Source organism: Pteronotus mesoamericanus, unplaced genomic scaffold (genome assembly GCF_021234165.1).
Source record: "Pteronotus mesoamericanus isolate MK-2021 breed Mesoamerican mustached bat unplaced genomic scaffold, CSHL_Meso_final scaffold_533, whole genome shotgun sequence".
NCBI lineage: Eukaryota > Metazoa > Chordata > Mammalia > Chiroptera > Mormoopidae > Pteronotus > Pteronotus mesoamericanus.
Genome location: NW_026555320.1, coordinates 6,136,132 through 6,147,132, shown reverse-complemented (window position 1 = coordinate 6,147,132; position 11,001 = coordinate 6,136,132). Strand labels below are relative to the sequence as shown.

General features: G+C 60.4%; 1 protein-coding gene across 1 annotated transcript; it reads left to right on the top strand.

Moving 5' to 3' along the window:
- The first annotated feature begins 210 nt into the window (after window positions 1-210).
- On the top strand, window positions 211-5,666 carry BHLHE40 (basic helix-loop-helix family member e40). The gene is made up of 5 exons (XM_054594555.1): window positions 211-555; window positions 718-787; window positions 1,055-1,162; window positions 2,047-2,170; window positions 3,410-5,666. The coding sequence occupies exons 1-5, from the start codon at window positions 476-478 to the stop codon at window positions 4,240-4,242; spliced, it is 1,215 nt and encodes a 404-aa protein (XP_054450530.1). The 5' UTR covers window positions 211-475; the 3' UTR covers window positions 4,243-5,666.
- Window positions 5,667-11,001: the final 5,335 nt, after the last annotated feature.

Genomic DNA, 11,001 nt, shown 5'->3' with positions numbered 1-11,001 from the left:
GCGGGCAGGTCGCTCCTTCCCTCCCCGGCGGCGGCCAGACGTGCCTGGAGTCACAGGGTAGAACACGTAGCTCCAACCCACCCACTCGCTCCCATTTAACCCAGCCCGCAGCCTCTCCGTGACTCCGCGGCTCGGCCCCCGGCCCCCGCCCTCCCCGCCCCCCCGCCGCGCTCCCGCCCGCCTCCCCGCCCGCCCCACTTCTCATTCACTTGGCTCGCGCGGCGCAGAAGGCACAGGGAGCACACACCGCCAGGCTGCGCGCAGAGCCGGAGCCAGGGGCCGCGGAGACACTATGCACGCCCCGAACTGAAGCGGCAGCACCTCACAGACGCAGCTCTCGGCCGCGCCGCGGGTTTCACGGAGCTCAGCCCCAGAGGAAGCCCTGCGGAGAGCGCTCCGAGACCCCCTCCAGGACAGTCCTCGCCCGACGCTCTTCTGCAGCCAGGAGCGCACAGTGGCCCCGGCTCGCCGAGCCATGGAGCGGATCCCCAGCGCGCAGCCGCCTCCCGCCTGCCTGCCCAAGGCGCCAGGACGGGAGCCCGGAGACCTACCAGGGTAAGTGGCGCCCGCGGCTCCTCAAGCCTCATCTCCAGCCCTGCGCCCTGCACTGATCTCGACTTGGAGCACCTCTGGGCGCCTCCGGGGGCTCTCAACTGCCAGGCTCTGCAGCCGGGGCGCACGCAAACTCACGACCCTCCCTGGCCCCTCTCCCTGCAGGATGGAGTTTGCCCACATGTACCAAGTGTACAAGTCGAGGCGGGGAATAAAGCGGAGCGAAGACAGCAAGGTAAGCGTCCTGCGCGCCCCTGGGGACCCCAGCCCCTAGCAGGCGCTGAGTTTCCAAGAAAAGTTTTCCCACTCGGAGGCTGGAGGGGTTATGCAAGGTGCGGGCTCGGCGCCCCTCCTGAGTGGCGTGGAGAAGAGGGGACAGGAGGGGGCGGTTCTGGGCGCGACTGTGCCGCCCCGCCCGGGCCCCTCCGCGCCGCGCGCTGGGGAGGAGAGGGCTGCTCGCCCCCTGGCTCCGGCGCCCACCGCCTCCGCGTGCGCCTTGCAGGAGACCTACAAACTGCCGCACCGGCTCATCGAGAAAAAGAGACGTGACCGGATTAACGAGTGCATTGCCCAGCTGAAGGATCTCCTACCCGAACATCTCAAACTTACAGTAAGTGAGAAGCTGGCGGAGCTCCAGGCCGGCTCCCCAGCCCAGGGGGCGGGCGGGGGTCACTCGCCGCCTGCAGGCCCCGCGGGGAACTGCAGAGCAGAGGGCTAGGTCGCGGACGGGGTGGCTCTGCGTCCGGGTACCCTGCCCCGGCGCCGCTGTTCCTTGGTAGCCTCACGCAAAAGAGGCCAGAGCCGCTTGGGCTCCTCCAGCTTGGCCGCGGCACCAGCTGGCCTCCCCGCGCCTGAGTTTTAGGCTTTCCCTGCCGGGGGTCCTCGGCGTTCTCCGGTTCTCCTGACTTGAGTAAACCAACACTCAGCTTTTATTTACCCCCTTTTCTCACTCTCTCTCTCTTTTTTTTTTTTTTTTAAACAAGAGACTTGTTTTAGGATGTGATTCTCACGTCCTTAGCAGTAGCCAACAGCTTACTAGCTTGGCGGCCTTTGCTCGGGGAAAGGGGAAAATAAATAGTATGGGAGGAGGAAGCAAAAGCCTGGGCGAGCCGGGGTGGCGAAAGGGCGTCCGGAAAGCAGCCGGGGAAGCCTCAGTCCCTCCTCCACTGACACCAGGCAGGGAAACGTTGGCCCGGATTCCCCTGAGGACAGTCAGCTGCGGCCGCCAGAGAGGTGACCTGCCAAAGCCTTCTCCTGCGGCAGCGGCGGCTTCCAAAACGCCTCCCGCCGTAGGTGGCCCTCCGTGCATGTGCCCCGAGGAGGAATAGATAATTTTTAAAACCTATGATTTTAAAACTCAATGTAGCCAACCAGGAAGGGACTAGCGCAGGATCGTGGTTTTTTTTCCCTGAGAGACGGTTCTCACAGCTAGGAAGCGTCCCGGAGGCGGGACCTGTCTGAGCTCCCTGCTGACGGAGGTTCTTTTGCTTCCAGACTTTGGGCCACTTGGAGAAAGCAGTGGTTCTTGAGCTCACCTTGAAGCACGTGAAAGCGCTGACAAACCTAATTGATCAACAGCAGCAGAAAATCATGGCCCTGCAGAGCGGCTTGCAAGCTGGTGAGTTTCTGCGCCGGGCTGGCGTCTCCGGAGAGTTCTAGCACAGAGAGAGCCCACGGGCCGGCAGCTGCTCCAAGGAGCCCTCCTGCAAGGAAGGGGGAGGCTCTGCCCTCCTCCAAATGTCGGGCTCTTCCTGTGGAACGGTGCTGTGTGCCACCTGGCAGGGAGGACCTGTTAGTCAGATGGTAAAATATTCCCATGGCATCCTGGCCTAAGAGCTTCTGGGTTCTGGGCGTTTGGCCCCCCGGCTCTTAAAATGGCAGGGCCCCTATAATTGGCCTCGTGGGTGTTTTACAGCTGGTTTCTCAGACCCCTCTCACTGGGAAGGACGCGCGGGCAGGGCCACTGTTTTCCTGTCTCTCTGCTTCCTCGTGGCTTGGTGTGTGGTAGGATCCTGGCCAGATGACAGAGGAGTTTTTCCCGCATTTCATGTGGTTCCCTGAATAGCCACTAGGTATCTCGGGGAATTGCGCAACCTGGCGAAACCACTGGAGTTTCGTCATTCGCTTCTCCTCCCTTCCAGAGAATCACACGCACCTCCAAACCCTCTGGACTCACTGCTTCCAGATAGCGCCGCAGCGGCGCGGGCAGCGCCCCTGCCCCCCTCCCTCACACCAGCCCCCTTGGCCCTCCCGCCGAAACCGGCCGGTGCTTCCTCCGGGGTCCCTGCCGAGAACAGAAGGCTGATCCCACCTCGTGTCTTGGGGGTCGTGGATGCAGCGCCCAAAAAATGCTTTGAAATAGGTTCTCCTTTTGCAGACGACAGCGGGACTGTCCCTGAAAGTAAGATTACCTTAGGTGACATTGTTCCTGCCTTCTCCCATTTTATGGCCATCTGGCCTCCGCCCATCTTGCCACAGCGAGACTGGCGTTCTGTCCACCGGCTCTGGTTTGTAGACACACTAGGACGCTCACTGCTGTCACTCACAGTGAAAACTCAGGAACGACCCACAAACTCAGGGAGAGGGGAAACACTCTGTCTCTGTTCATCGTGGTCCAGCCACTTCTGTGACGGGGTGTCATGCGGCCATCGCACTCATTTTATCTCTGGGCGATGGGAGATTTTTATTTTATTATTTCTTGCCCTTTTTCCACACAATCCACCTTTCCTCTGGCCATGTTACGTTCAGCGTCGGGAGCACAGAGGAGCAAGTGTGTTACCAAAAAGGGAAGCTCGTGGCCCCGGCAAACCCGGGCCCCCTGACCGCCCCCCCGCCCCCCGCCCCTGTGTCCATCCAGGTGAGCTGTCAGGCAGAAGCGTCGAAGCCGGTCAAGAGATGTTCTGCTCGGGTTTCCAGACGTGCGCCCGGGAGGTGCTGCAGTACCTGGCCAAGCACGAGAACGCGCGGGACGTGAAGTCTTCGCAGCTCGTCGCCCACCTGCACCGGGTGGTCTCGGAGCTGCTGCAGGGGGGCGCGGCCAGGACGGCGTCGGAGCCGGCCCCCAAAGCCACGGACTTCAAGGAGAAACCCAGCTCCCTGGCCCGAGGCTCCGAGGGCCCGGGCAAGAACTGCGTGCCCGTCATCCAGCGGACTTTCGCGCACTCCAGCGGGGAGCAGAGCGGCAGCGACACCGACACCGACAGCGGCTACGGGGGCGAGTTGGAGACCCGCCTCGGCAGCGAGCGGGGGCGCAGGTTTGCCGCGGGAGACCGGATCGCGGCCGTCAAGCAGGAGTCGGAAGAGCCCCCCGCCAAAAGAAGCAGGGGGCCGCTGTCTGAGGACGAGGGCCGCTTCCCCGCCGGGGACCCCGTGGGCTCCCCGCTCCTGGGCCCGCACCCCCACCAGCCCCCCTTCTGCCTGCCCTTCTACCTGATCCCGCCGGCAGCCACGGCCTACCTGCCCATGCTGGAGAAGTGCTGGTACCCCACCTCCATGCCCCTGTTGTACCCGGGCATCAACGCCTCCGCCGCGGCGCTCTCCGGCTTCGTGAGCCCCGACAAGGTCTCGGGCCCCTTGCTGGTGCCGCAGAGACTGCCTTCTCCCACGCCGCCCCACCCGGCCCTGGACTCCTCCGCCCTGCTCCACGCCCTGAAGCAGATCCCCCCTTTAAACTTAGAAACCAAAGACTAAACCCTTTAGGGGATCCTGCTGCTTGGCTTCCCACCCTCCCTTCTTCCCCCGCACCCACCTCCCCCCCTCCCAAGAAAAGTGTGTGTGTGGGCACAGCCAGACGGTTCCGGGTGTGCGCCGAGGTCAGCTGAGGCCCCAGTCGACCGCTGGGGGTGGGGCATGCGTGCGCACCGTGTGCTGGTTTGGGAGGTGAGAACCCCTCTCTGGGCCAGGGGACTCAGGAAAGGCCGCCTGCGCCAGGAGCCCTGGTGGGGGGCGGCTGAAGCAGACCTCTGGGCTTTTCCCCACCTGGAGAGGAACCCGCTCTGATAGGAATCAGCTGGATTTCCATGCACTTCAAAGCCTTGGTTCTGTGAGTCAGCCTCCACGTTGGGAGCCAGGTCTGTGGCTTTGAGAAAAAGGTACTTTCAAAAGAGGGCTTTCCAAAGTGCAGTGCCCAGCCCGCCCTTCTGACCCCACCCTCCTCCCTAGTGCTGTCCCCGTGACTCACCGCACAGGGAGAGGGCTGCAGACTGAGGTTTCAGAAGGTGGCAGGGTGACTGGCGCTGGCCAGCGCAGCAGCGTTGGGGGGGTCTGCTCTCCCGCCCCTTGCTCCACAACAGAGAGTAGTCCCCGCTCCGGCTTTCGGGCGTTGGCAGCGATTGGCTTACTGAGGAACTGAAAAGGGCCCCGGACCAGCCCAGCTGCCGGGGGGCGGGGGGGGGAGGCGAGAGGGGTCCCCTGGGGCCCGGGCACCTGGTTCCAGGTCTCACCTAAGAACAGAACCAGGGAGCCGGACCAGGGCCTGAGAGATGCGGACGCTGAAGGTCCCAGAGCGCACCAAGCCGAGCAGCCGCTGCTACTTGCAGGAAGCAAAGCTAGACCCGGTTTTCGGCTCTACTCTGAAGCTCCTTCTTGCCAAGCTTAGCTCAGAGGACCTGCCCAGCCCTTTCACAAGATCCTCTGCGGGGCGAGGCCCCGAGCCCAGCGGCACGTGGAGGACCCTTCCTGCTGAAAAGGGTTTTGTCTCCTCCAGAGAAGTTTTATTTTCGATCCAGAGTCTGTCCCTGGTCCCTGCCCCCAGCCAGCCCCGCACCAGCTTTCGAAACACACTATGCCTGACCGCCGGCCGTGTTTAACGCTCGCTTTTCCTGTTTTTATTTTGGTATAAAGTCGTTGCCTTTATTTGTAAAACTGTTATAACTATATATTATATAAATATATTAAAAAGGAAGCTGTTTCAGATGTTTATTTGTATAATTACTTGATTACGCAGTGAGAAAAATGAATGTATTCCTGTTTTTGAAGAGAATTTTTTTCTCTAGGGAGAGGTACAGTGTTTATATTTTGGAACCTTCCTGAAGGTGTGAAATTGTAAATATTTTTATCTATGACTCAATGTTAAGTAGTTGTTTAAAGTACTTAATAAAACAATCCTTTTCCTGTGGAAGAGAAAGATGGTCCCTTGCATTTCGTCAAATAGCTTGCTTGTGAGCGGTGGCCCAGTCCCCTGCCCTCCCCGCCTGTCTGAAGGAAACAACTGGTCTGTCTTGATGTCTTGTCACTCAGCCTCTCCCTGCCTTGTCCTCAGACAGAGTGAGCTTAGTCCGTTTAGTAGGTAAATATTTGCTTAAGGTTTGGTGGTGGTTTTTTTTTTTCAACTAACCCTTGCTAGAGGTTTATCATCACCCCAACACTCCTTCCACAGCTAAGCAGAAAGGACATTTTTCCCCGGGTCTGCCTGTGTCATGGTCCTAGAGCGTGACAAAAACCGAAGGAGGAGGGCGCGGGCTCCATGCCCGGGGAGCTGGGCGGCGGGGCGGGCGCACGGGAAAGAGTTGCGGTGACCGTTGTGCGGTGACCGTCGAGGCCAGAGCAGCCACTCTGCCCAAACAGTCTAAATTTTTCAGGTCCGGCAAGGTCCAGTGGATTTGCCATATCCTGTCTTAGAGCTGCTGAAGGCAACATCCCATAATTATTCTCTACATCCTTCCTGGACTTCCTCCCCGTGGGCGTGTTTCTGCGTGAACGCATATTGGCGTTCCGTCCTTCGCCAAGCGCTCTTCTGAAAAAGAAAAAAATTACGTGGGAAATGACCGGCCGAATGTTTGTGCCCCACCCGCCTCCCTCCTGGAGGTGTCCTGGTGTTTCCTGGTGTTTCCTGGTGGCCCGTATCTGGCTCGCCACGTTCCAGGCCCCACCGGATCCCAGTCTTCCAGAACCCTCTGTGGTCTGGACCCCGAGCAGGGAACCTGCCCCAGACGGTCATCACAGCCAGGCAAAGGCACCGCCTGCCTATCCTGACTGTTGGCTTCAAATGTCACCTTCCCGGTCTCCTAGGAGCCAGCAGACGACAGTGGATAGTTGCCTGGCTTGTGTGAGATGCGGAGGTCAGGGTCTGGGAGGCACAATTGTCCCCAGAGGTCAGGGTCTGGAAGGCACAATTGTCCCCAGGCAGCACGGTGTCTTGGAAGGAGCCCCAGACCAGGGGGCAGGAGGGGAACGGGTGGGCTCATCAGGCAGACGGGGTCTGCCACCTGCCATGGAGAAAGGCCTGCTTCTGACAAGGAAAGGAAGGCTCCTGAGCCCTCTCCAGTGTCAGGCAGCAGGCGCGCGGCCAGCTCTGTAGGTGCCCCTTTCTCCCGGAGCCCCGGGCGGCTTCCAGCTCGGCCGCCTGACGAGCGCCTGGATTCCTCCATGAATCACGAGGCCTTTTTAGGTAAAAACCTGAACGTGTCAGGTTTATCCTGGGGATGGAGCTCAGGGTGGAAACCCAGAGCGAACTCGTTCTGCGTGCCCGGCTCCCCGGGGCCCGTGACTCAGGGACTGGCTGCCGGGACAGAAGGAAGTGGTTGGGGCGACCTGCGCTGCAGACGTGTTGAGGGTCCAACACATCGTCAATGGAGAAGCCCCTGCCACCCCCTGCCCCCGCAGACCCTCTCCTGGGGCAGCTGTCCCGCTGCCTCCTCGCAGCAGCTTGAGTCTGCCCTTGACCTTCCTCTAGCCAAGCTGTAGCAGGTTCCAAGTGGCTCCAAGGGACATGGGGACAAAGAAGACCTCTGTTTGAAGGGGAGGTGGGGGTGGACAGGGGGGTTAGTGTGAGGGGGCGAAGCACTGGTTTGGGGCCCGGGAGAGGTGGCAGCAGGCGGGGGGCGGAGGCGGCCCGGCAGCGTGCAGACAGGGCGTGCCCCTCCGGGCCTGCCGGATGGTCTCACCCAGCGCTGACCTGCCTCCCTCGCCTGTTGACACAACGTCACGTTTCCGACTGCAGCCCTTTCATGTGCAGCCCGAGGCTAAATGCGGCTGCCGGTTCCTGGAAGCAGACGTGCCTGGCATCGCGTCAGCAGAAACCTGATCCCCGGGGAAGCTGGGCACGGCAGGCCCGCGGGATCGCGGGGCCCCCAGAATAGGGCCTGGCAGCCCGCACGCCCGGCAGGAGGGAATCCGAGCGCCGCCCGCCAGCAGGGGCGGGGTGGGCGGCTGGGCTGCGGCAGGGCGTGGGGCTGGGGCCTGGTGAACCAGAAGCTTCCCACGGCCGCCGCTCGTCGCTGAAGCCTGACCACTTGGAAGCACCGTGAGAGCCCAACTGTAATTCACATCTTGGAGATAAATGAAAGCAGGCTCGGGGAGGGGAGGTAATTTGCCCAAGGTCACACAGTTTTTGATTGACAGAACCATTAGTGGGACGGTGAATATGATGGATTGTCGCTCCTTAACGGGATCCATGGTTCTTGTTAATAATAATAATAATAATAATAATACTGATGCTACTAACAGCAAACACGATGGTATCCCTTACCATTTATTGACCAGGCACCCTTCAAAGTGCTGCACACATAGTGACTGCAGGAGGTAGATGGAATTAATGTTCCCCACATATGCTTAAAATGTAGGCACAGAGAGGTTAAGTAAGTTGCATAAGGTCACACAGCTCCAACAACGAACTGGACTTTAAACCTAGGTCATTTGACTCCAGGGCCTCTATGCTTAACTACAAAGCCATGTTGCCCTTGTCATTAAATAATAGCCATGGTAATAATAATAATAATAATAGTAAAAGCAGTAATGACTGCAACGGTTCCTGCCCTCCTGTGGATGCTCTTCCTGTGCCAGGCTCTTACGTGCCTCATGGGCTTCAGCTCTGCTTCTCCTGGCACCTGTGCCAGGCGAGTATTCATGGGCCCACTCTCCAGGTCAGAAAGCTGGACTCAGAGAGGGAACCGCCGCCTCCGCGGTGATACAGGTGGACAGGAGGGGCCGTGCCCTTGCTTCTGCGGGGAGCAGCGGTGCGTCGCCTCAGTTGGCCCTCCGACCAGCCCCGTGCTGCGTGGGGGGGCAGCGGAAGCTCAGAGGGAGATTCGCTGCTGCCCGGCTCTTCCTTTATTTGCCTCTCTGCAAAGGGCCCCACACACCTGCCCTGTCCAAGAGGGGCCTTCCTCCAGCTAAAGAACGCACCCACCGCGCTCTTGGGGCAGGAGGGCCCGCAGGTTAACAGGGCCGAGGACCACAGTCTGGGTTTGAGGAAATTCCATATCAAAGAGTCTGGGGTGGGGGCAGGGCCCGCTTTTCTCACATCTCCCTTAGAAGAGGGCAGAGGGCGGGGCCGGGGACCGCAGCTGTGCGCCCGCTGGGGCCAGGCAGTTCTGAAGGAAGAGGGCGGGGGAGGAAGAAAGGTGGCGGAGGAGACCAGATTGAGTTTCAGGCCCCCCAGCGGGCAGGGCACCCGGGCTAGCCGGGGACCAGCCCCTGCAGCGCCTGTCCCTCCCAGGCCCCACTGCCACCCTGGCCCTGGCCCCGCGCCCCAGCTCTGGCCCTGTCCCCAGGGTTGGCTGGTGAGGGGTAAGCAAGAGGCCGCCAGAGCCGGGGAGGAGGGCCAGTGTCTCAGGTTGGAGCTTGCCGTGCAGCCAGCCCTCCTGAGGCCGCGGACCCCACCGCCAGGCGCACTGAGACAGGGCGTGTTGAGCTCCTGAGCGGTTTCCTATAAATACTATGTGTTAACCGGATCGGCGTGTTCTCCTGCCACGTGGCACAGGGGCGGGGGGCTCCGGGTGTCTCACCCCCTTGGCTGGGGCGGCTTCCTTCTCCTCTGTCGTATGTGTTGCAAGGGTTTGTTTGAACACAACTCCCATGGCTAAACCACAGCACAGACGTGTCCCGGAGGCGCCCGCTGCGGCCCCTTCCGCGCACGGGCTGCACCTTGCCCGCCTCCGTCTCCAGGGCCCAGAGGGAGGCCGAGGCCACTGGGAGCCACCACCCCCTGTTTATCCCGGGCCATCTGTTTGGCCCGGCTGCCGCAGCAGAACATGAGCCCGGCGAAGCCGCTCCCATTGGCTGAGGAAGCCACCGACACGCTCGTCTCGCCGGCCATCCAGTCTTGTGATGTGGCTGGATTTGGGCCCAGGGGTTCCTTCCGCTATAGACGAGCCCCTCCCTTCCTGGAGGAATCTTAGCAAAGACACCGAGGAGGGACATCGGGGATGAGTCTCCGGGAGGCTGGGCAGGGGTGTCAGCCTCGGGCTGCGGCCCCCGAGCTGGGGACGCTGGCCTCTGCTCTGCCTTGGTCCCAGGCCTGCTCCCCCACCCTCCGCCCACCACTGAGCGGGGAGGGGAGACACCTGTGATCACTGATTTGCCGGAAGAAGGAAGGGGCTTTGGGGAGCTGCAGAGCGGACGGCACGTGGGGGTAGGAAGTGTGCAAGGGTCTCTGGGGAATTCAAGTGGGAAAAGGTGGGAAGAATATCCCCTCTCCCCTGCAAAAAACGGTGTGTTTTGTAAAGTTTTCATTAAAATATCCAGTTTTTTCCATCTATTTTTACTATGGAGAATTTAAAACTACGAAGTAGACAGAAACAACAAAAAGAAACAACCCAATTTCGAAGTGGGCAGAGGGTTTGAGGAGACATGTCTCTAAAGAAGATGCACCCGTGGCCCATGAAAAAGGCCCACGAAAAGATGCTCAGTGTCAGTCATCGGGGAAATGCAAATCAAAACCGCAGTGAGGTGCTGCTTCACGCCCACCGGGACGCTGCAACGGAGGAAAAACAGAACGGAAAGTAAGAGTCCTGGCGGCTCTGGCGGATCCAGGCCCTCCGGGCGTCGCTGGTGGGAATGGACAGGGACGCGGCCGCCATGGAACACGGTTTGGAGCTGCCTCAAAACGTGAAGCGTCATCGCCACGTCACCCTGTAATTCCGCTGTTCGGCCCCTGCCCAGACGAATTGAGAACGGGGACCCCCACGCGTGACAGCACTGTGACCAGGACACGGGCCGCCGGGATGTTCGCCAGCCGACGGACAGAAAAGCCAGCCACGCTCTACTAGACTGTAGGTTCGAGAGGAACCAAGCGCCGATCCGGGCTTCAACAGGGACGGTCCCCGAACACTTGATGCTCAGGAGAAGAAGCCAGGCACGAAAAGTCCCACTCCCCGCAGTGGGCTGGCGACATCAGCAGCGTGAGCCTGTGTCATCCTGGTGACTGTCACCAGACTGCCGTCCACGGAGCTGGGGCGGTGCCTAGTCCTTTAGCAATCCCGGGGCGCTGCCGGGCTGGGAGGCGGTTTGCAAGCCAGGTCAGGAGTCTGGGAGCACGTGCATCTTAAGGAGTCCACTTCCAGGGACCACCCTAAGAGGGCTATTGATCGCCTTTGCAAAGATATCGTCTCTGTGTCCTTCTTAGTTTAAACACACACACACACACACACACACACACACACACACACGAAAATCAGAAAAATGGCCTAGAAGACATCGGTAGAGTGACTTGTTGCACATGCGCAAATG